Source organism: Aptenodytes forsteri, unplaced genomic scaffold, assembly GCF_000699145.1.
Source record: "Aptenodytes forsteri isolate BGI_AS27 unplaced genomic scaffold, ASM69914v1 Scaffold3, whole genome shotgun sequence".
Lineage (NCBI taxonomy): Eukaryota > Metazoa > Chordata > Aves > Sphenisciformes > Spheniscidae > Aptenodytes > Aptenodytes forsteri.
In genome coordinates this window covers 901,196-926,733 of record NW_008795283.1, presented here as the reverse complement: position 1 = coordinate 926,733, position 25,538 = coordinate 901,196, and the positions used below count along the sequence as shown (strand labels likewise).

At 43.8% G+C, this 25,538-nt stretch overlaps 1 protein-coding gene across 2 annotated transcripts in view; it reads left to right on the top strand.

Annotated features, from left to right (window-relative positions):
• Positions 1-12,083, top strand: part of SIPA1L1 (signal induced proliferation associated 1 like 1) — an 82,260-nt gene extending 70,177 nt beyond the window's left edge. The window contains exons 16-20 of one of the 2 annotated variants that reach the window (XM_019472074.1): positions 2,586-2,829; positions 5,871-6,017; positions 8,507-8,621; positions 9,120-9,201; positions 9,980-12,083. In XM_019472074.1, coding sequence (XP_019327619.1) covers positions 2,586-2,829; positions 5,871-6,017; positions 8,507-8,621; positions 9,120-9,201; positions 9,980-10,123 — 732 coding nt within the window. In that variant the 3' untranslated portion in view covers positions 10,124-12,083. The remainder of the gene's footprint in view (positions 1-2,585; positions 2,830-5,870; positions 6,018-8,506; positions 8,622-9,119; positions 9,202-9,979) is intronic. The other variant, XM_019472075.1, reaches the window with a different exon arrangement.
• The last annotated feature ends 13,455 nt before the right edge of the window (positions 12,084-25,538 follow it).

Sequence of the window (25,538 nt, the reverse complement as noted above, 5' to 3'; positions counted from 1 at the left end):
GACTGGCTGGGCATCGGTCGGCGGGTGGTGAGCAATTGCATTGTGCATCACTTGCTTTGTATATTTTTTTATTATTATTACTATTTTATTTTATTTCAATTATTAAACTGTTTTTATCTCAACCCATGAGTTTTCTCACTTTTGCTCTTCCGATTCTCTCCCCCATCCCACCAGGGGGGTGGGGAGCAGTGAGCGAGCGGCTGTGTGGTGCTCAGTTGCTGACTGACGTTAAACCACAACAATGGATTATTTCAGATGTTACCTTTGAGGCTGGAGGGAAAAAAAAAAACCTTGCCAATGGCAAGATACCTTTTTCTTAGGTTTGTGGTAGTTCTGAGGGGAGTGGGACATGGGCGATGCAAGCATCTCCTGTTGGTTGTTTTGAGCAAGGGCATTGTTCTCATTCCAAGAAATTCCGTTCTGCTTAAAGAGGTGACCTGAAGACCATGAAAAGTGTATATGTTGCTAAGTTTGTTGGTTTTTTGCTTTGGGGTTAGTGACTCAATTCTTACCCTGATCTTTATTTCCTGGTGACTGTAACAAGTGTGTTAACTCAGGTTGCACTTTTGATAAATTTCTGCAAGTTACTAACATTCTATCACACCAATAAATTAAATCTTTTCCATTTTAAAAGTAACTGTCATTTCTGCCCACTGCATGATTTATATTTCATCTTACAAAAATGTTGCTCTTACAGCATAAAAATTTTTTGACAGTTTAAAAAAAAAATAAGAACAGGAATGATAATGCCCTTCATCAGTTCACTGCACAAAGACCAAAAATCCTCCTCCTTCCTGTCTGTTGACTGCCAAAGGCTTTGTTTGCTAGTAGAATTTGTTCTGCGTCGTGATTTTCTTTTGCATCTTTTTATTATCTTCCCAGCCTTCCTTATCTCCTTACCTACTACTTACGCATTATACCTTCTCAGACAAGTCACCCTTCTTTTTCTCTTCCCTCTGCTCTATTACCAGAAGACAATTCCTACCAGTATTGACTCTGTTTCGACTCCATCAGATGTTCATATCTTTGCAACCTCTTAGTCTCAAGGTCTGATATTAACTGGTGGTTCCAGCTCCTAATTCTTTAACACTAAGTGAACTACAGGCCCCTTGAGTAAACACTGCTTAACTTAGCAGCTTTTTCTTTTCCTTTGCCACTTCAGGACAAGTGCTGGGAGATTTCACTGGAACATAACATGAACCTGCCGATTGAGCTTTTAAATTTCAGAATAAAAAAGCAGCTTGATCTTCAATGTAACATAGTGACAGCTGTGTATTACAAGTTGTAATTTCTCTAATGTTAACTGTATATGCAAGGTTCATCCTGTGATGGGCATGTCCTGAGGGAGGCAATGCAGAAGGGAGAAGTTGACGTACTAGAAAGTTGGCATGGGACATGGCTTCTCTTTCCTTTCTTGTTTTTTTGATGATAGCAGGTTTTTGAAAGTAATCTTAATTGTTTGTGATCCTTAATACGTAAAAGCAAAACCTGAAGCAGTCTTTTAATACTGGAATTCACAATGTTTTGGGGAAAAAAAATTCTGGCAGATTGTCTTCCATTGGTACTACAGTACCAATAGTCCCTCCTCCACACTCTTCTCCCACCTTGTAGTGTGGGATTTTGATCACAGGAATAGAGTACCGTCTGTTTAAATATTCTTTTCCTTTTTGTGAGACGAGTTAACTATTTTTCTGTGCAAATGAGCAACTCTTTATAATGTTTAAGCACTTTTTCTGGAAATCATATTATCTCCTTTTTTGTTTAAACTTGCTTACAGAGCAAATGAGGGTGGTGAGGGCTTCCTTTCTGTTTGCCGTTTCTCCATGAAAGCCTTTGGACCAAATTTCAACCAAACCGTAAAGAAATGTTATGTCTTAGAGATAGTTAGATTGCTACAGGTTTCATGAAAATCAGTGTCTCTGCTGATGGGAATGGTTATGCATTCTTTGATAGCAGCTCACTGGCACTGGCCGGAGAGTACGTAACTCCAGGCTAACCACAGCATTGCTTTCTCCGATGTGGAGCATGGGGAAAGCTGGGATGATGGTGGGGGTAAGACACAAGTTGTCTTACTTATGGGACTACTAAAATTATTTAATTTTTATTCAAATCCTTCTGAAGAATCGAAGCAGTGGTGGGCGTTCCTAGTTGTTCAGTAATACGAGACTTTTAATTAGTTGGCATTTGCTGGGGCTCTGCCTGCAGGAAGGCAGCCTCCCCCAGGCACGAGGGAGAACTCTGGTTTATGCAGTGTTCAGTCTGTTTCTGTAAACATTATCTCTGCAACATGTCAGCTCTAGAATCCGTGAGGGCTGCCTGAGATTTCCACTTCAGGAGAAGTTTGAAAGGTATTTAAAAGGTAGAACGTGAGACTGGCTAAAAAAGACCTATATACATTATCTAGTTATAATCGCTTTCAAAGCAGATTCCTTTAGTTCTTTTTCCTATCCACTCTGAAAAAATACTATGTTAACACCTGCTTTCTTATTTAAAAAAAAAAGTTTTTAAAAACTATTTCAACATAGACTTCAAAAGTTTATTCTTTTTTTCTCATTTCTTTTTATTTGTTTTTATGAATGTTATAGTCACACACTCTGTCCTGTCAGTCTCCCTTTCCCAGCACTCCTACCACAAGGCGTGCCTTGCAAAGGACTTTGTCAGATGAGAGTATTTACAGTGGTCAAAGGGACCACTTCTTCACCTCGCGGGCCTCGCTCTTGGACCAAGCCATGCCAAATGATGTCCTGTTCACCAGCACGTACCCTTCTCTCCCAAAGTCACTGCCATTACGGAGACCATCATATACTTTGGGAATGAAATCACTACATGGTAAGTGTATTTCCCATTTTTCTACTTTCAGAGGAATCCTTTGTGAATCATGTTAAGGGAAAAATGTTTGTTGCAGCAATTAGTACTTCCATCTTGATTTTGCTAAAATGAGGAGAGTCAAGTCACATGCCTGAAAGTATAAAATAGGATGGAAATTCCCCCCCCACTTCAGTGTGTATAAGGCTGCATGACTGGTCATGCAGTTACCTTGTGGAGGGAGCACAAAAATTTGCCTCATCAGTTCTAAGTTTTCACCATTTCTTCCAGGAGTCATCTGGACCAATTGGACCAATGGGCAAATAACGTATGCCTGGTTATCCACCAGTGATAACTTCAGGTGTCAGTTCCTTTAGTGTGGGATTATGGGGACAAAATACTATTAGGAAAATAATGATATGAAGGCGGACATTTGGATGTACAACTACACCAGATACAGCTTTTATTGCAGCAACTGGTTTTAAATTCACTCCCTTACCCTATTCATTTTACAGGACTTGAGTTACTTAATTTTAGTCACACATCAACAGCTAACAAGAAGTAGTTACTTGGTAAACTGCTGTCAAGAAGGCACTTGGCTTTCCCCCATTAGTTTACTGAAAAGTCTCAGTAGGATTACCTGATAGGTTGTGTGTTGCCGCATGTGAATGTCTCAGTTGGTGAGAAAGGGAATTTTCACAGGTTCCTGCTGTACCTCATAACTAAATGTGTACTAAATGTGTTTTCCAGAAATAGAGCTAGATCTTCCAGTGTAGGATTCTGCAACGTTTTCTGAAGAAGTACCTATCTGCTGTAATTTATTCATGTTTTAGTATGTTTCAAGAGGAAAACGCAAGGCTATCAATAGATCCAACTCACTATAGCGGGCCCTAAGCACGGTCTGTATTTAGATACTTAAGATACATTTGACAGTGAAGGCTGCTGAAGAAATCTATTTTAAATTCTTTTCATCTGTCTGTGATCACCAGGCATCAGTTTTCAGTGTTGAACCTGACATTTGCACAGGCTGTTGTTTCTGTATAACATCTTTCTTGCATAAGAGTTAGGAAACTGAGCTCTCATCACTTCTGCTTTTTATATGCACAAAAATAACTTTGCAGACTTGGTTACACTTGTAACTGGCTAGCAGATTTGGCTTCTGAGGGCTTGGGGTCACAAGATTAATGATGCCATCTGAGTAGAAATGGAAAGCAGCAGCTTGGTCTCTTTTCATTTAGATGCCTGTATTGTCCAAAAAGAAAACCACAAAACCTTCTTTCACTGTCACGTTCTCTTCCACACCAAACCGATTGCTCCTCCTAGCACATAAGCTTTTCTACATTTGTCAACAAAACAAGATTTTCCATTTTCTGTAAAATGTAGGCCTGCATGATAAAAGAACCAGCTATTTAAGTGACACACAAATTGTCTCCCCCCCACAATTGCCTTTGCTGATAGAAGGATTAAATAGAGCTGGATATTTGATACCACAGGTATTTGTTGGCTTCCAGCTATTCAAAATTCTTGTAATTCAATGATCTTAATAACAAAGAACAGCTATTCCAGAGCACCTTCATTTGTTTTGAAGAGGGAAAACAATGAGCTAAAAATACTCTTATTTACTCATCTGTCTTAATTAACAATCCAACTCACACTTTTAAAACAGGTAATTTTTCAAATGGTTAGTTTTGTCTTCTAATTCTGTGTATCTTTTCACTAATTGTAAATTCTTTCCTGTTAAGAACTTCCCAAATAACTGACCTCTTTTGGGGAGATAATACAAGAATCCTCAGTGTTAATATTGAGCTATAAAAAGTAAACACGCATACAGGCAAAAAAAAAAAAATTCAAGATTTTTGAGCAGAGAAGTGAATGCAGTGTAGCTTTTCCAGTCATTGTTTCCCAGGCAGCAATATTATTTAGCTAAAGTTATTAGAAAGTTATTTTAGTTACTGAAGTTATATAGTTATTAGACTATAAAAAAAAAAAAATCAGGCAAAAATAAGCAACACAGCTGGTGGCATTTGTCTTCCAATGGGCTTGTGTCCTGCCCACCACGCTGTCTTTCTGTTCACTCTGGTCCAAATGGATTCTTCACTGTACCCTTCTTCTCTGCAGCTTCCTCCCAGGCGCCCAATCCATCTTCTGGCCCCTACATCTCTGGTGCTTCTAATACCGCCTACAAATTTTTCAAAACTTTCTTTACGCCCCAACAGAGGGCATGAGGAAGCAGGTTGTTGCTGCTTCTGAGCTTATACATGTGCTGACTGACCAGGCATTGCACGTTTTTTGATTGTGCAGCCAGTAAACTGAAATAAAGTAGATAATTGTTGGTTCACAGTTTGGTCTTTCCCTAATTAGTGGCAATAATTCAAGTGTTTCACTTTGCTAGGCACCAGTTTGCACAAAAATTACAGGGACTTTATATCCTTCTTTCAAGCTTGCCAATGTTTTTTCCATAGCGGGCCATGTACCAATGTATGGGTGGGTGTGGGTATTTTTCAGTAAAGATGAAGAGGTTTCACTAAACTGCTGAGAGATGTGCAGTGCTTTGGAAGTCATTTTAAGGGTTTTCTTGTTCTGATTCATCTTGGTAGGCCTAAGTCTGATCCCATTGGTTTACAAGATTGTAAAGAGAGGAGGAAAAAAACCCACAATTTTGTATTTTTACAGGAGCGAATAGGTGCCAGGGAGTGTAGAAGCCCAGCAAGGTGCAGAGGCCCCCAAAGTATCTTCAGCTTGTGCAGAGGCAGGAATCATTGGGTAGAAGAGTACTGCCCCCAGCCCCAGTGCTGGGGGGAGGCAGAAATTGGCTTTTGAAGTGCTAAGCTGCAAAGATTCAGGCAGGTTAGAAAGCAGCTGAATGTCCTGGTGAGAAGCACTGTCTTCTAAAAACTGGCTTGTAACATGCTGTGTCTGGTCAACTACAGTTGATCAAACATTGTACTGGGTTCTGGTTCCAAAAGTGCTATCCCAGAAAACTTAAAAATAGGGATGCATTAGTATTAAGAAGGGAATTTGGGGGTTTTATTATGAAGTTTATAATTTGTTCTGCATTACTCTAGGAGAGTTTTCTGCCTCAGACAGCTCCCTCACAGATATCCAGGAGCAAAGACGGCAGCCCATGCCAGACCCTGGTCTTATGCCATTGCCTGATTCTGCCTCTGATCTGGACTGGTCAAACTTGGTAGATGCTGCCAAAGCCTTTGAAGGTAAGTTTTCAGAACATAATACTTAGAAAACTGGTCTTTGTGCATGCTTCATTAAGGAGTGGGGTTTGTTTTGTTGTTGTTTTTATTTAATCTTGAGTCTTGCTTTTGTGGTTGTTACCGTTTCTACTTAGTCTGAAGCTTAAGCTCATTTAAAATAGCAACTCAAGTCTTAACAGCCTAAAACTTTCTATGTAATACTCAGATACCATTTCTTCATACTGGAATCCCTCTGTGCTACAGCTTGGCCAAATCTCTGTGAAACTGGCTACTTTTCATTTCATGTAGAGCAGTTGCAGACATCACAGCTAGGGTGGAAAAGACATCTGGCATGAAAGTGCAAAAGTCAAGTCAAATAGCAGGGGAAAAGCACATGAGCACACTAATGATTGCTTGCTTACTGCACTAGCAAGAAGTTTCTGTAGCGCAGCTGAAGTGCGCTGCCAAGGTAATTTGGGAAATATGCCTTGTTGGTATATATTTTTCCATTGCCATTCTTCTCGTTGCATACTCTGAATACACAGACTTGCACATAAGTGTCGTTTCATCCTATGGCACTTTCCGTCTCCTTGACACTTAGTAAACTGAAGAGAACTGTAAGCTGCCTAGATGTATTTGAATTTAAAATTAAATACACTTCAACCCAAAGGGAGTTTACCTTACAGTTACTATAATCCAATGGAAAAGTCTTCTAGGTGCATTAAACAAGTGCCTTTTCCTAATGTCTGGATAAATGCTGTCCCGCCCTCATGAAAGTGTTTTCACTGATCCTGAATCTTTTAGACATTATTCTGCGTGGTTGGAGAAGGCTGTGAAGTAACTTGCTTTCTTGGCTGGTCTCTGGTAGTAGCCATATACATCATCAAAACAGTGCATGTCTAAGCTGGTGTTCAAGACGTACATGTGTGCTCTGCTCTATTGCCATAGGAGTTGTAGGTTCAGCACGTCTCATATTTCTGCTGCGCAGTCTTGGGAAAAAATATTCAAAGTAAGCCTTAGTCCTCAGGAGGACGTGAATTTGTAGTGATGGTTTCTTCACCACCACATAGGGATGAAACCCAGGTTTTAATGCGTTTTACTGTGGTTGGCAATTTCTGTTTAAAAGATCCTCTTTTTTTGGTTAGATTTATTTGACTGCCCTCATTAACCTGAATCCCTCACTTTTGTAGGCCCCAAACTCACTTGTGTTTCTCTTTAGAAGTGTAGACAAAGTCAGTGTGGTGAAAACTGACAGCTCAGATGAAGAGCTGGGGTAACGTGTTGGCTGGTACCTTCATCTCACCACTGTAAAAAATATATTCAGATTTGACTTGGAGAGGGAACAGCTGTCTGATGTCAATATAATCCCAGTATCTAGTCTCTGCCAGGTGCCAGTAGGGATTGACAGGTATCAAGCAGCCTAAATTCTGATTTGTGATCCTGGACACCTCTCTTCTACATCGTTGGTTGGTGTCTTCAGCATAAGCCCCCAAAGTTCCAAATAGTGATATCTGCAAACAGCTGAAACAAAAACTGCCTGGATCCCTGAGCTACACGAACGCACAGTATTTTCATTCAAAGGGAAAAAGAAAGGAGCAGGAAAAAAATCCATCAAATACCAAGGCACGTTAATTTTAGCCTTGTTGAAAGCTCAGAATAAAAATTTGCCAAGCAGAAAAAGATGATACTGTTCTGTTTCCAGTGAGAGACCAGCAGCTGCTGAGGGAGAGAGATGTTAATTTATTAAACTAAAACGTGTTTATGTTACTGTTTGTGCTAGGAAACTCCAGAGGTAGGGGCAGTCAGTAGTTTACAGTCACACCACGTGATAATGATTCAGAGATGCGTTAAAACATCTGAGCAGTTACAGGACAAAAAAGTGTAGACACGAGGCAGGAAAGAGGTTTCACGTTTCAATCTGAAAATGTTTTCTAAGGCATAAGAAAAAAATTGCGGGTTCTGAAAAATTACATTGGTCATTTTACTTTCCACATGTAAATTGTGCACAGCGAGCTTTTCTTTCCTCAAGATAAAAGGTTCCTTTATGGAGTGAAGGAAGCTAAATATAGTTACTGAGTTAATAGGTAGTGTCATGCAGTTGTACCCAGGAAGTTCTGCACAGCGTTTGTTGTTTCAGCTTGGCTTCTTGCCTCTCTTGGAACTGGCCTTGGGTGGACTCTGTGGGCGCTGCTGGGGTATCTGCTTTGCACTCTCTAGCACCTCCCTCCCGGAGAGCTTCTTAGCCTGAGGGTGATGCGTGGTCTGTGGGAGCATGCAGTGCTATGCCAGAGCTAGCGCTGGCATGTTGAATCCAATACAGTGGAGAACCTGCTGCAAACACTTGCAATGCCAGTTTGCTTCTGTCCAGTCAATATTGGTATATCATCACCTTATCTTGCTTGAGACAGACTTTTTAAATTGCTTTGAGATCCTGCAGTGTAGCTGTTGTGCTGTGCATGAACAAATAATCGTTACTGCTGCCATTGGTTTTCTCTGTATGTTTGCCTTCTCAGTTCAGCGAGCTTCATTCTTTGCTGCTGCTGATGAAAATCACAGACCTGTGAGCGCTGCCTCCAGCAGTGATCAGGCTGAGGACCAGCTTACTGCACAGATAAAGCCTTATACAGGGTAAGTAAGTACACCAGATATGCAGGCTTCCTCAGCTAAAAACCAAGGAAAAGAGTAGGAACGTCTTTATTTGGAAGCAATCTCCAGGCTTCACAGAAGAACTCTTCACAAGTTCTCATGGAGAAGATGGTGGTGGGAAGTGAAAACAGAAGAATCGTAAGTACAGTTGAACCTTTTTGCAGGTTCTTTCTTGTCCGAGATGTTCATGAACGTGTCCAAAGCAATGGTAATTCAAGGCACATATAATGAGTAGAAGTAGAGAGAAGTCAAGTGATGGCATGGCCCCAATTAATCATGAGTTAAATTCGTTCTGTTGATCAATGTGCTGCATGTGTTCCATGTGCTCTTTGTTAGGTTCTTTTTGTTCATTTTGTGAATTCTTAGTGTACCTGAGTGCATACCTACATAAAGCCACTTGGTATAGACAAGGCTGTTAGCTACCCTATGTGAAGATAGTAAATCATATCAATACCTATTCTTGTTTCCTGCTTTCAACAGTAAAGAATCTCCTCCAACTCTCGCCTCTAAAGTGGACCAACTGGAAGGTTTGCTGAAGATGTTGCAAGAGGATTTAAGGAAGGTAAACATTTCATCTACAGAAAATCTGTAAGACACATATTTAGTGCTGATAGGTGATGCTAGTAACCGTGTAATCCTGCTTTGCCGTGCCTGAGCCTGTGACAGTCTCATCCTTGTATGAGAAAGACATTTCTTTACTACTTTTCTCAGGCCACACTTCTAATATATGCAAGGCTAGGGTGGAGTGTCTAAATTTGTAGGCATCTGATTCCTCTGCTCAAATTAGGAGGGTGATTCAGAGTACCTCCACTCCTAATTCAGGTGACACTGTGAAACGTTTGAAGTTAGTCCATGTAAATATATCCTGCTGATGTTGAAAAGTTGACAGTATTATCTAAACGTATAATTTCTACTGTGGAAACTTCCTGTATTGTGTTACTGCCTGCTTGATCCAAGAAGGATCTGCTGTGGTCAGATGAAAAAGCCTCTTAGCTGGGGAAGTATTTGCAGGAATATTTCCTATGTCTTATTTAGTTAACCATCAGCAGTTGTACATACACGTTGTACGTACAGAACAGGGCATGCCCAATTTTATTTCACCACTTGGGGAGCCAGCTTCTGTATTAGAATTTAATAGAGAGAAATCCTGCTCGTTCAAGCAAAAAGCGAGGAGTGAAATGTCACAAATGACCCTTAGATATAAGACCATGTGTTACTGCACATAAAATCCTTATAAAGAACGAGACTCGTGCTCTCTTCAGAGATTCTTGCCTCTCTATATAGGTAGGAAGCATGACCTGACATTTCCACTAAGTTCTGTATTTTTCCTCGTGCCTAAGGAAAAAGAGGACAAGGCCAGTCTTCAGGCTGAAGTGCAGCATTTGCGGGAAGACAACTTGAGGTTACAGGAGGAATCCCAGAATGCAACCGAGAAACTGAAGAAATTCACCGAATGGGTTTTCAACACAATTGATATGAACTGAGAACAGTGTATGGGGAAGGAAACTCTCTGTTATGAATATTATTACTGGGACTTAAGCTTTAATGCCACCTTAATCATGACATGTGAAAGTATAGTCAGAGCACTTCCCTGTCCTTCATCCTCCAATAACCCTTTTTTGCATCTCTGCGCGCACTCAGAACAATTGCAGATAAACAATCAATGTCTGCCTTTTGTAGAAAAAAATAAAGTAAATAATTTTAAAAAGGTAAAATAAAAGTTTAACTGCTAAAATGTGAATGTCTATTTTTTGCACATTGTCTCTTTATCTGTTATGTACAAAATGATTTGGAGGCTGGATCAGGCTTGCTGTTCCATCTGCCTCTGTTTCCATTAACTCCTTTCTCTCTGTTTCAGGTAATCTGCTTTTCCTTGCAGCTTTGGCAAATATTATGACATCTAGAAAATTAGAAAGAAATGTTTATTTTACTGCTCTTCTTACATTGTTTTCTGAAGTATGCCACAGACAAGGGGATGTAATGCAATGTTTTAGGTGTCTCCTTAGCAATTTGCGCTTGATTGCTAGTGCTACCTTCCCATACATTACAGAGAACGCGTGTCCATAGTGTATGGTACAGTACAACCAGCATCATAACGTTTGGAGAGAGACTAGAGACGTGAGCCATGGGTGAGGCATATTACCACACATCTATTGCATTAGCATTTCTGGTAGTCTTTGTTTCCCATGGAAACAATGGCTGCAAGTAACTTTACGAACAGCAAAACTAGGCATGCTGCAGTTCGTATTGTATCAGGCGGGCTGAGAGATACTGAGTACTGTTGCTGTACCGCTTAAATTTAGTCCCCTTCCCTTCCAGGGGAATCTGTTACTCGCATATGTGCAGAAGACTTGGGCTGAAGTTGTAAAGAGATTAAGATTTCTTTCCCCTGAACTGTTTCCATGAAAAGCCACATAAACCATCCCTGTGCACCTGCCCTCCCATTCCATTTCTCTGGACTTCTCAAATCACAACAGATTTGAGAAATGTTTATTCAACTTGTGTTTTATTACGAGAGGTCTTCTAAATCTTTTACTGTGGTAGACAGAGGACTATGTAAGGGGTGAATTAGAGAAGTGTGTTTTTTAAAGGACTGGGATAGGATTGGAGCTCTGAAATCCACAATCCCCAGTGAAACTGTCTAGCATGAGGTTTCCCAAACTGCCTCATGCCAGGAAACTTAATTTCTTGTTCTTTGAAGGAACAGCTAACTTGCCACAACATGTTACCTCTCCAGAAAATACCTTTTAAGTGTCAGAATACGACTTTTAAGCGCCACAGTCTGCACAGGCATTCAACTATGCAGTGTGCTGAGAAACCTTTTCTACTCCCTTCTGAGGATACAGTCACTACCTTAATAAATATTGCCTTGCATAAAGTGCAGCATATTTGGGGGTTAATTTCAAGAGCATCCACTCCCTTCCCTTTACCACATTCTCAAATACACAGATTAAAATCATCGGGCATATTCTTGTCACAGAAACTTCCACGCTCTTCTCAAATCCCTTTTTCATGCTCTTTAATCTTGCTCCACACAAGTACACGCTACACTTCAACCTCAAACTTCATTTGTGATGCTAATCCCCATGGAGTTCTTCTCTAATGTTTTGTCATGGAAATGGATCTCTTTGGAACTATTTCTGGAGTGCTTTTGTAAAGGTTTAGAATGTCTTGGGTTTTTTAATGACTTGTATGAAGGAGATTTATATAATGCCTGATATTATTTGTAAATGGGAAATATTGCTAACATCTCTGAGCATCCTGAAGTCTTGCTTTTATTCTCTTTTATTTTTAAGTTTGGTTTTTATTTTATTTCAAAAAATATTTTGGGACTTGGGGCAGACTATTTATTAGAGTTTTGCAACAGAGTTCTTCTTGTATGATGCCACTGAAGGCTACTTGTAAAATTCTGACAATAAAACTCATTTTAAAGGCTCTTCTAAACCATTTTCTTCCGATTTTGTTGGGTTTGTTGTTTAAGACTTTCCAGAGTGTCCATTTCTTCCTGTTTTCTTCTTGTACCACTTTTCTCAGTGCGTAGCAACAGAAGAGTTTCATTCTGTATCAGATTTCTACTTTTTATCCCTTTGGAGGCTATTACTTGGTATGTATACACGCGCTTCATCCCTTGACTTTTTACTTGTATTACTGCACAAATGAATTTCTTTCCCCGTTTACAAGGTTTTGCTACCTTTAACAGTGACTCTGAGCTTCACCAGGCTGATATGGTAAAGGAGGGCAGTAGTTTTTTTATCATTTATCAGGATTTTAGAACTCACTTGGAAAAATTGAAGCCAATTTAGGTCAAAACCAAACTTGCCTGGCACATCTGCCCAAGGGCACGCACAGCTTTCAGCATCCCAGAGCCAAACCTGTGAGCACGCAATGTTAGGTGTTAGGGTTGGCTGAGGTGGGGGGGGGCAGATACCCCATTTCTTTTGTTTTCCAGATCTCCTCCTTTGACTTGGGAGATGGCCTTGGACATGTTTTGAACAGACCTTTTTTTGGCCCAGTGGATCAGCATTCTGCACAGCTTAAAAATGTGGAACTAGGTTGGTCTTCAGGAAAGCATCTTCCAGGTTTGCTGAATAGATCCTTAGAAGGCACATGGGGAGAGAAAATCCGTCTCTTTCTAGCAGTGAAGTACCTGACCAAGAGAGCTCTGAAGCAGCAACAGCAAATAGAAACACCTGATCAAAAAATAGGGGTTAAATCTTGGAAAGAAAACTAGATGTTGTCTTACCATTTGTAATTGGATACTGGTAACTGAGTTGAAGCAGAAAGTTTCCTGCAGGTCAAGGAGTTGCCCTGCCCACATTCGTAATGAATTCACGCCAGAGGTTCCCACGCTCCGCCATGGACACTGCTAGGTCAGCCTAGATCAGGGCAAGATCTAACTCGCAGGCATCTCCTCACAGCCTGAGTAGTTATTGGCCTAAGCAGAAGGCGGGTGGCTGTGGGAGGTGTGGGTAACAGGGGCTGCCTTCCTATTTCACCCGTTTCTCCCAAGAACATGATTTTTTTATATTCCTGGAAACAGTTTTGTATTCCTTGTCTACGTTCCAGTGCGAAGGTACTGTTCTCCCTGTGATGGTGTTTTGGATAGCCAGATGTGGCTGGTACAGCAGCAGAAGGCTGCCTTCTCTCAAAATCCCCAAATCAGTGGGGGTCACCACGGGGGGTCTGCAGCTTGCATGATCAATAATACTCTATCAGAAGTGAAGCAGGGTGTAGGTAACAGGTCAGAGGGTATCAGGCTGTGGTAAGAGGCGAGCTGTGAGGCACGCAGGAGGTGGGATTGTGAGGGGAGAGGCTGGTGGGAAGGGGACCAGGAAGCCAGTTGCAGGGTTAGGGGAGAGATGTTGTGGGGATGAAATGCAACGCATCCAGGTTTTACTCCTCTAAAAGCGTGGTTACTGTATGAAAGCCTGTTTCTGTAGTAAGCTGTGTTCCAGACCCGATGAATGGGTGTTGTGAGGAAGCTTTTTCCCCAGCTTTTCCTTTTGTGGGAAAGGGCCCCATGAACCAGGCATAACTTGGGAGGGTTGTCTTGTCTGTTTTTAAAACCTTTACATAATCCTCTCATCTTCTAGTGCCTTCTTTTGGGTAGACGGTTAACAAATCATCTTTTAAAGCAGTCGGCTCTCTCCTAGCCAACACTTCAGTATGGTGTTAGTCCTGTATGTGAGCAACTTGCTTTGCTGCAAGACAGCAGGGTAACAGAGGCGGTTGCTGTTTACCAGCTGGTATGGCATCCAAAATTGGATTCCCTGGAGGAGAGATGACACTGTCCCTCCTCCATTGCTGCAGCTGGAGCAGAGATATGGGCTTTATTGAGGCGGTTAGTAATGGATGGGAGCTGGACAATGAGATGATGAGGCTTGTACAGATGCCTTCACCTCTTCCTGATATTAGCTGTGGTGAGGAAATCCTTGCTGTGCTGTTTGAGGCAATGCTGGAGGGGAAAAAAGCTCAGAAATACTTTGGAGCTTTGCAGTAAGAGCCCCTTCCCTTAGCAGAAGTTTTGGCTTCGGCTGGGCATGAGGGGAGCGAGGCTGAGGAGTTTGTGTGCGTCAGACTTGTTGGAGGCCAAGGTCTGGATTTGGAGCCCCATTTCCCTAAGGCAGGCAGTGGCTGATGGCAGCTACCTACATCCCCTTTCTGCAATGCAGACCCTGTCCCACTTTCCACTGCAGCAGCCTGGGGGGAGTCGCGCTTAGCTTTGGGGAGACACAGCTGGCTGCCGGGGGGGCCTTGCAGGGTTTTGCCCCGCTTGGTATGCAAGGTCACAGCAGGCAAGTCCCTCTCTCCAGCTTTTCCTGTGCTTGCATGGACCTGTCTCCCTCTAGAAGGTGATTTCAGCGTGTCACAACCAGCTTGTGTTTCTCCCAGATGTTTGGTATCTGAATGATTTAAAGTGGCCTGGGCTGTTTGTGGCATGGCTGTGTGGCCAGCTCGAGTGGGAGCTCCCACAGGGAGTAAAACCAAGGTGCTGCAGCAAGCTGCACAGCATTCCCAAACCGCAGGGGTAGGGGCTGCAGAATTTGTGGTCTATTGCAAGGTAACTCAGGTTGGAAGGATCCTCAGGAAGTCTCTTGTCCAACCCCCAACCAAAGCCAGGGTCAGCTCTGAGGTCAGACCAGGTTGCTCAGGATTTTATCCAGTTGGGTCTTGGAAAAAAAAACCTCCAGGGATGGAGACTGCGTGGTCTCTCTGGGCAATGCATGACTGTCCTCATCATGGAAAAGTTTTTATCAGGGTTAATTACTAGAAATGCGTAACCTCAGCAGCAGTTGCAGGCTACATTTTGCCTACGTTCCTCCAGGAGCTCATGACACAGGAGTCTGTACCCTCCTTGAAAGCCTGCGAGCTGTCCCCTGCCTGCGGCCAGCAGCAGAGCACCCACATTTGCTTTCCCTCTGTTGAGCCTGGTAGGAAGGAGGCCCTGCGGCTTGGTGTGTGCTGAGCTTTGTTTGCTCCACTAATCAACTTCCTACGGTACAGTTCTGATTTTTTTCTAGAGATTTCTCGTTTCTGTACTCAGTATCGCCTATTCATGCTTTAACCAAGGCCTGGATTGAGCCCCCTGGTTCTGCTTCGCTCTGCACTGCCTGTGAGAAGGATGCATGTGCTGCCAGGCGGGGAGGCACAGCTGCTGGGCAGGCGATGCTCTCAGCAGCCGAAGGAGGCCTGTCAGCTTTTGGCACACAAAGAAGTCAGAGACTGAAACTAGGATGTGTTCAAGGACTAGGACTGAATGTGGTTTCCTAACCTCATGTCATGATAGTGGCAAATGCCACCAACTAGTAACCAAAAAGAGGTTTCACGCCACAAGGGCAAAAAAACAGGGACTTGTCCTGGTGCTGTTTTAAACTTCATTCCTGTTCTTTCTTCTTGGTTCCTCCCACCTGCTCCTGCACTTCTCTTCCAGCAGAGTTTGTTTGTTGTGGCTGGTGACTGCTGATCTGGTGCAGCAAGAGTGCCTGCTGCGCTGATCCTGGCAGCAAAGCTGTGACTGCCTGTGGCTGAGCTGAAAGGTGAGACTGAGTCGAGCAATTGAAGCACTTCCCTGAACAAAAGAGCTTGACTGCTCACTTGATTTTGTGAAAGGGGTCGAGGCACATTTGCATCTTCTTTGCATCTCACACCTAAAATTGAGTTTGCTTAGCTGGAGCTGAGAGGCTCAGCTGGTAACTTACCTGTATGGAAGGAACAAGCGATGTCATGCCCAAAGAGCTATGTGCCAGAGATAACGCCTGAGATGTGTCTACCCACATGCAGCAGAAACAACCAGTATGTGCTTGCCTGGCTCTTTATCGCTTGGGGGTTTCAGCTCAGTCCAGCTCTGCACAGAGGAGCGTCCCAGAGCTCTGCTGTGCCAACTCCTGCTACTGGCATAGCATAGATGACAGTTTAGGAAGATTCCAGTCTTTTGTTTCCTCCCTGACCCATCACATTTGATCCTAATAGTGGGATAATATAAAAGCACATCTATTCGTTTTTAACATTCTTTGCAGTTCCTTTTTTTTTTCTTTAGAGGTTAGTTTTTTTCAAGCTATGCACAAGCATTTGACAAATGCCATTCTTCCTCGTGACTGCTTCACATTGGTAGACCAGTCAGCCACCACAACCTGTGAGTCCTAGTAGTATTATTGACTGGCAGATTGTTTTGTGACCTTCCTTACTTTATATTCTCCCTCTGCTCATGCTCAACATGCAGCCTGGACTGGGGAAAAAGAAGGGGCAGAGAGAGGTACATAGAACCGGCTTCTTGCCTAGTGAGTCTGTGCCTCTTAACGTTGATGCTTGCCTGTGTTTTGCCATACTTAGTACTCTTGAAACTGAAGAATTTTGCATGCATGCAGTTTTCAGGATGACCTGGAAATCCCTTATGGAGGGTAAACATCTGAGAGTCGCACCATATTCTGCTAACTGTTTGAGCAACTAGCAAGAAATAGTCTTCTCTTCTTCTTGCCTAGTGAGTCTGTGCCTCTTAACGTTGATGCTTGCCTGTGTTTTGCCATACTTAGTACTCTTGAAACTGAAGAATTTTGCATGCATGCAGTTTTCAGGATGACCTGGAAATCCCTTATGGAGGGTAAACATCTGAGAGTCGCACCATATTCTGCTAACTGTTTGAGCAACTAGCAAGAAATAGTCTCCTCTTCTTGATGAGAAGCTTGATGAGGTTACACCTACGGCATGGAAAATGAGTGTCCCTCTTGCCCATGATTTCTCTTTCAAGGCTTCCACAGCCTAAAAGCAGCACTGAAACTAGCATTAGTTCCAGAGCTTGGATTTGTTTGCCCTGATTTCCCAGTTAGATCTCAACTGACGTTCTCCAGTTAAAACCTGCAGGTTTTAGCCAGATTTGTTTTCTAACTGAGTGGTCAAATCATCATTAGACGGTCAAAATATGGGGCACGCCTCAGCCTGCATAGAGGAGGCTCATCAGAATCAGAGCATGTAGTGTGGGTCTCTCGTCTGCTGTAAGATGTCCTCCCCAAGTCCTGCCACTCCTGTGGGTCTCGGGGGTGCTACCTGTAATGTCATCTTTGCAGCTGGAACGGGCAGAAATGATGGGAAGCACCTCACAGAAAGGTGCTGGCAGGCAAAAACATCCCCTTCTGAGGTCAAGAAAAGGCAAGAAATTCTTCACACAACAGTCAGTAGAGCAGCCACAGCCAGCCTGGACAAGAGCCTTTGAGGTGTTTTCCCAGCAGCCTAGTGGCCAGCAGAACAGGAAAAACCAGGGCTGCTCTCTGTGAGACGCTGACCATTGCATGACAAGAGAAAAGGGAGAGGCAGACTGAAACTCTGTGTGTAAGCACGTGCCAGTCTCTCTTACTGAAGTTCCCCGAGTGAGAAGCAACAGAGTAGACTTGGAGCATGCCTTTGGGAACACAGAAAATTTTGCTTCAGCTTTGTGAGGTTTTTGGGAGAGGAGGGGGAGTTGTTTTGGTTTTTTTAAGGCATACTATCCACTTGCAGTCTAGTTTGTTTTAAAATGGACTATATTTTAGTGGTTTTATGCAGGGCAGATTTGAAAAGATCAGTTGGCAGTACCTAAATACACAGATAAAGGCTGTATTAGTTTCACAAAGCGCTGAAGTGGATGAAATGCTGAATCTCTGCTGGCTCCTGAACTTCACCTCTGTCCTCATGCGATGGGGAAAACCAACAAGGTTTCCCCTTACATAGCTTTGTACTTGTGGGCTTTGTAGCCACGATCAGCTCAAAAGAGGAGGCTTGAAGGGAAGGGCCATGCTTTCAGAAGAGCCTCTCTCTGAGTCAGGGGAGAAAGCAGAAGAAATTGAGTCCTTTTGGGAGACTACAGAGAGACCTGAAAAAAGGTTGGAAAGCAAGAAAACATGGCCAGATTTCTCAAAGGCACAACAGGGCTGATGGAGTCCGAGTGGGATCTCCCAAAGGGCCTGAGCAGGTGAGGTGCCCAGCCAGCAGCAAGCCCAGGCACACCTGCCAGGAGCATGGGGCAGCTCTGTGCTCCAGCAGTCCTCAGCCTGCCGCCGGGTCCCTGGTGCCAGGAGCATGGGGCAGCTCTGTGCTCCGGCAGTCGTCAGCCTGCCGCCGGGGCTCCTGGCTGAGCTCGGAAAAGGCTGACTGACCCGCTTGTTCGACTATTGCATTTGGAGCTGTGGTTGTTAAGCCAAGCGTAATTGATCTTCAGGCTTGGGGGAGTAAGCTGATCCCCTCTGTAGCCACTAACGAGCTTTCCCTGCGTACACCGTGCTGGATGCGGTGAGAGCTTTTGCAGACCTTGCCAAAGACGGGATATGGGTCCCCACGCCACGGCCCGAGCCAGCGTGACAGATCCTGCGCTCCAGAGCCAGCGTGCTGGGCTACCGCTCGCACAGCTGCGCTGGGGGAAGCCAGGCGCTGCTCTCCCTCGTAAGCAGTGACGAGCTGGGGAGGCCTCGTGTTGACTGGGCAAACTCTCGTGGGTGGAGGTTTTGTTCCCTGCAAATCCACCAGCAGCTGCAGTTTGGCTCTGGCTTGTGTTTTAGCTGCACCCCATGCTGAGAGATTTGGATGAACGCTTCTGGGTTGGTTATGTTGCAGTAAGAAATAAACCAGGAGGGTGGTTTAAATGAAGCTTATTTAAACAGTTGAACATAATTGCTGTTGGATGCACGCAAATCCATTATAGAAGGTTTTTCTTATTCTGTCCTGTGTTTATACTTTTTAGATGTTTTGCTGAAGAAAGATGTATTGATTCTCAGTGCATCTCCTAGCACTGAAGCATGCTGGTTTGCAACTAAACGTGACCCTTTGTATTGTAATTACAGCATGTTTTCTTAATCAGGGGATACATTAATTACTGAAATATGCATTGCTACACATATTTTAACAGGCCACATTTCTGATGTCCACATTCTTATGTCAGAAAATGATGGATGATGCATTTGTTTTTTTAATTTCATTGATTTACATGCCTGACTTGTGTTCGTTTGGATGGGAACTGAAACTTAGTACAACAAAGCAGCAAATTTTATCAGTTAAAAAGAATAACATTAAGTAACAAATAAGTTTATTAGACCTTGCTTTCTGTTTGAAACAAAAAGGTATTATTTTTGGTTAGTTAATTGAAATGATTGATACAGGTCCCCCTGTCCCATAAGTTTTGGAATTGCTAAGTCCCTTTTTTTTAACCTAGATTAGAAAAAAGTGGGGGGAAGCCGCCTTTTTTCAGTTTCCCATTGGTTTCTCAGCTTTAAATGAGCTGATCACTGCATTGCACTAATTGGAAAACTGAAATGAGGAATACATTGTTTGCACCTGCACAAGGGGTGCCTGTTGGCGAGAGATGGCTGTAGAGCTTTAGTAAACGTTCATTCCGGGTTCTTAGTCAGTGGTTTCCATCAATTCATTGGATTACCTGTTTTTTTAAGTGTCAGTAAAAATGTCCCGTTGGAGTTATTTTAATGTAATTGCAATACTTTTAGCAGACTATAGCATATTTCATACGTACCGCTCTATGCTGGCATTATTTTAAAATTGTAGGATCAGGAAGCTGAATTTACACAAATGAGCAGTGGCCGGGAGCAGGGTCTGGAGAGCCAGGGTTGAAAGGCTCCCTTCCCAGATCTGTCATGCTCTGATGTGAGACCGGAGGGGACGTCGCAAAGCTCCCCTGCCAAAGTACTCGGTAGTTCTGCACACCCAATCTGCAGGGCACCAGCACTCATCACTTAACTGCTACTGCATACTCACGAGGTCGAAGCCTTCTATGTAAGGCATGACCAAAAATCACTTCCTACAATGAATTTACAAATTAAGGCATTCAAAATTACTAGCAACCTTTGAGGACATCTTAATCTTAGTGCCGTCCACTTTTCTTCAAGTTCTCTGCGGTCTTGGTCTGATAACACACATCAGGAAGCTACCTGACAGATGAATTGGGGGATGTACAGTAATCCATTAATTATTTGTTCATACAAGGCTCTGCTAATCAAACCATTCAGTGCTTATACTGCTATTTATCAGCCAGTCTTGCAGAAACTTCTTAAATTGTGAAAACTTGTTTGCATTTACCTGCCGTGGAAAAATGCATTAATGCTAAATCCATTTGTTTTCACATTTTCAGGGAATGATGTAGCATCACAGACAGAACCAGGCTGATTCTGAAATTAAAAAAAAAAAAAAATCAAAATGTAGAGACATGGGATGGTATACTTCTGGCCTGTCTGTAGCCATCTATATATTTAATGCCTCGCTGATGGCAGCTGAAAGTTTCTTCTGCTGCCACGTCTATGCTATGAGCTAGTTTTGGTTTAATTTCTGAGACCAGATATATTAATAAATTAGTTTATATTAAACTGAAATATGTTTTAGTTATCCTCATCTGGACATGAATAAATACCAATAAAATAATTTTTTATTTATTTGACATAAAGCAAGTATTCTACTTGATCTGAAGCAGTATCCCCCATCTGGGGCACATGTGATCTCAGTGGGTTGGTAGTATTGGATGAGATGGAAGCCAGCCTGGCTTGGTGTTCAGCACTGGGCGTCTAGCTACAGACACAAGAACAGGGCAGATGTGCAGGATTATTCCCCCAGAATATACCTACAGCAATTTGGTTTAGCAACTTCCTGACCAGAGAGGTCACGATTGTATGTAAAAGCCCTCAGTCAATTTTCTTCCATGAACTTTTGTTTTACGTCTTTCAGAACCCGTGTAAGCTTCCTGCGCCTGTCCCACAGTGACTCTGCAGCTAACCCTCCGTTAGCTTATTCTGAGATTCCACACGCTAGTTCACCTGACTCTCCTCAGTTTATGCAAGGCAGGGACAGCAAATGATCCCTCCCTATTTACTGTCCCCAAACCATTCATGATTTAAAATACCTTTATTGTATTCTCCTTCAGTTGTCTCTTTTCCAGTCTTAGTCTGGTCTTAGTCTTGCTTTTTGTATGGAAGCACTTTCAAATCTTTCCCGTTGCTCTTCTCCGAGCCCTTTACGTTCTGCTAAGTTCTTTTGCAGATGGCAGGACCAGAAGTGCATGCAGTCTTTGGGATGCAGATGCACCACCATGTTATCCTGACATTCTCCATTTTGTTCTCTACCCCTTCCCAAAGTACTCCTAACACTTCAGACTGCTACTGAACATAAACTAAGCTGACATTATTTCTAAGAATCAGCTCAAGAGCCCATCTTGAGGTAATGAGGTCAGCACTGCTTTTCCCATGTCTATTATTTTGAATTTCTAGGTTGCAGTTTTTCTGCTGTTTTCTCACCTTGTTGCTTAGTAGCATATGGTTGTTTTGCAGCTCTTCACAGATAATCCTTCTGGTTTTACTCAGCATATCCTCATGCCACCAGGAGGTCTGTCACATTTATTACCCGCTCATTTGCCAGGTAATTTACCAAGTCCACTGAACATCGCAGCCTTCAACACTCATCCCTCTGATACTGCCCTGGTGAACTCCCTCCATTGTGAATGATTGCTGCTTATTTCCACCTTTTATTTCCCATCCTTTAATCATTCATCCACTCCTTATCCCATGAGAGTTTATATGCCTAGAGAACCTTTGGGGAAGAAGTTTGCTTCAAGGCCCTTCAGCAGGATAAGCAGGCGCTTGTACACACTGAGTCTTTCTTGTCTACATACTTGCTGGCTGCTTCAAAGACCTCTAATAGAGTTTCCAGCAAGAAGACAATGTGGGAGGAGGAAAGGGAGAGAGTGAAAGTGTCAGTATTACCTCCCTTCTACCAAACAGCCCAGTGGGTATAGAGTTTGTCCAGGATGCTGAAACTCTGCTTCACTGTCTCCTTCCTCTAAAGGGATTTGATATTGCATCTCCCAGGGAAGCATCCTAACTACCAGACTATTAGCTTAACTTCTATTTTCTCCCAGCTTTTCTTGTTAGTTATCTTTTGTTTGGCTTAAAATATGCATTGACTAAGGGATAGGAATTTCTAGCCTGGAGACTGTTATTTAGGTTCCTTTTTACCCATTGCTGTTTCAGTGAATATTTGGTTCCTCCAGTTGAAAGTGGAACCAATGGCAATGAAAATGACTGACAGCAGAATTGCATACAGCCCACGCATGAGGATGCTTGATTAAGAGAGAGTGAGAGATGTAGATCTTAAAAGGCTAGTGCTGGCTTTTGCAGCACTGCCAAATAGAGACCTCAACCACCTTCTTCACAATGAAGTCCAGCCTCCATCATCCACCTGCTCCTATTCCTCCCAGAGAACACCTTAATCTATTGAACAGTCCTGCTCTGTCTTCAGATGCTTTGAGGGATGATGCATATGGGGAAAAGGTTGGGGACGGAGCCACTGGAAGTGGGAGCAATGCAGGGATGTGCGTGTCCAGAGCTCCTACGATGGGGAAAGGAATGGGAACCCTAACATCTAGCAGGCAAGTTGGAAGGCGAGACCCCAGAAACAGAGAGGATTACCAAATCCTGCACTGCACTTGGAGAAGAAGTTGGAAAACCCAATAAAAGGAAACAGGATGGGGAGAAGGCAGGTTAGGGACACACACAGCTGTCATGGGGGAAGTACCTGCAAGTAACCCCTGGAAAGGACAGGACAGCAGGCAGAAAAATAAGTAAGGGGGTGTGTTGCGGGACACAAAGAGTCCCTAGCTGGTGCGATGTCCTGGGAGCCCCCTATTAATACGTCACCATGTTTGAGGCCTCTCAGTGCTCTGAGAAGCTGCAAGCCAGTATTCAGCCTCACTTTTGGCTGGAAAGAGAGGTCAGTGCCTGGGATAGTTCTTCAGATCATTTCCCTTTCTTGTGGATGTCACTGCTCTGAGCAAGCACATTATGGATATCCACAACCCCTTGACCTAGTTAGATCCCAGCATGTGTTACGGACAGCTTCTCTGGCAGAGGTAGAGAAAGCAGGGATGAACTTTGCCAGGTGATGGGGAAAAAAGGATGTGACTGAAACCAAGTAGGTATAAGAGGATTATAATTAAGTCAAATGACAGTTGATCAGCAAGGAACTGTTTTCCCTTTGGGCTTGCAGTAATGATGTAAAGCTCTGGACAGGAGTAGAGGAGTGCTTGCCCAGCTCAGCTCTTTGGCACTCCTGTCCTTAGGACCTTGAAGATGGGAAATCAATCACAAATCTCTCTTGCCTAGGTAAAACAAAGCACTTGCACTTATCCTACAAAGACTAATCCTGCTGTGTTCCCCAAGGATGAGCTAGGCCTAGTAAGATCTTTTCTCTATCTGATGTCTGTGATAAAGCCAGAAACCCTTAGTAGGGTATTAGCTGACACAGTGATACTCTAATGCACTTTGTAATTCACTTTTTATTCATGAGGCCTGACAGCTGTTTCCAAAATGTGCTTCAGGACTGCATGGTGTCCATGGAGAGGTTTCTTCTTACTGTGTCAGATACTTTGGGTATTGAGAGACAATGATAAAAATGTTTGTGCACGGCAGCTTTCCTCCGTGTTTTTAAGAAAGCAGAAGAGAGCAGTAAGCTATTGCCCAGACAGAGCCAGGAACTTGGCTTCAGGACTCTCTTACTAAACCCTTCGGCCTCAGATAATAATTTGGACCTAACTGCTTCTCCTGTCAGTGCTATGATTTCTTCAGATGTACTCAACGCTCTTGGAAATTGCCTGGTCCAAGCAGCTTTCTGAGTCCCACAAGGCTGCTTCTGTTTAACCCTCCAGTCACTGCACTTACCAAGTGGCCGATTCTGGGAACAGCCTTGCGATGGCTGGGAGCTGCTCGGATGGGGGCAAAAGCCTTGGAAATGACTTGCAGTAGCAGAGAGGGTTTCTGATCCGTGCCGGCTGAAGCTAACAGGAAGATCTGCACTGAATTCAGGATGTGCTGGCTCACATTGGGTAGGATTTTGGCAGCTCGCATGGCTGTCAGATTGCGACGTTGTGTGCCTTCAGTGGCAGACAGGAACTAGGAGAAGAGGAGCAGATTGTGGCCTGCCAGGCAGCTGGGTGGTAGCCTGATGCAGTAGGAGGAATCAGACGTAGTTGAGAACACCAACTATTGTAATGATGAAGGGGGAGGTGGGTAGAAGCCACGAAACACTAGCCTTGTCTTTAGCATGTTTTTCTGACCGTGGTCTGAAAAAAAATCCATTGGAAAGATGAAGAATGTAACACCTGAGAAATACCTGACCTTTGCCCAGCAATTTTTGCATATCTAGGGTTTAGGAGGAGGTAGAAACTTTGTTAGAAATGCTAGCTTTTCTGTAAGTGCTTGTCCTCAGTTGGAGAGGTTGCAATGGGCGCTCTGGACCAACACACAGGGTGTCATGTGCTCTCCATTCCTGTGGCAGCTCAGTTAGGGCTTCTTCTAGCCAAAGTCCACTGGTCCACTGAACACAGACTCTTTGACCTTGACCACAAGAAATCAGTCCAGGTCTATCTACGGGTCTTCTCTATAAGCGCGCTTACCAGAACATGTCTACCATAGCTCACAGGTGGTGTTTTTAAGTGGGCCTGTTGCTCTAAAACAGGCTACTTTCAGTTGCTGCAGATTCAGCCTCCCTAAGGTTTCGGGCACCTCCAAAGGCTTTTCTAGACGTCCTCTTACTTGTCACAAGTAATCGAAAGTCTCTGTCTGCATCCACATGTAAACTTACCTGAGAAAGACACGAAAAGCTTTAGTGGGAAGCAGACTCCATGCTGGATCAGGTGAGCAGTCCTTTCCACCCTGTGTGTGACAACCCTTTGGTGGCAGACGGAGGGGCTCCTCTCGCTGTGGGTCAGAGAGCGTCTCAAGTAAGCAGCGTGGAGAGGCCTGGTGGGGAAGACGTGCAGGGCTGGTTAGCTGCAGAGGAGAAATGCTCTGATAAGCTGGGTGGAGGATTTTTTTCCCCTCCCATGAAATAAAATGAGAGAAAAGGGAGGGAAGCTCCTACACTGACCCTACGATTCTGGGGGTGATTAACTCTGTTATGGTCAGTTTGGTCACTGATAACAGGTCTGTAGGACTTAGTCTGAGAGACCCTTTACCTGCAGGATGGGCTGTATTCCCTGCAAAGTGCTTTGGCCCGGAGAGAGTAAAGCCATGAGATCCAGGTTTAGGCAGCACGTAGCCAGGCGGTGCGGGGAGCTGAGCTGCACCAGCGCTGACGGAGCAGCAGTCGCAGCCTGGGACCTCCTGGATCGTTGTCAGCCCCGCGCTGACAACGCTCTCTTCTCAGGCAAGGTTTTCTTCGCTCAGTCCGCAGGCCGAGCGCTTGGTCACGGAGACGCCTGGGCAAGGAGCCGGGCTGTCCCAGCTTTCCAGCAGGGGATCTGCCCCGGCTTTATGTTGTGCCCTTAGGAAAGCTCCGGAGGTGCGGATGGCGAAGAGGAGACCGGCGGGGTGCGCGCGGGCGGGCGGGAAGGGCCGGGGCTCCCTCTGCCGGTGCCTGACGCGAACCGCAGCAGGCAGCTGT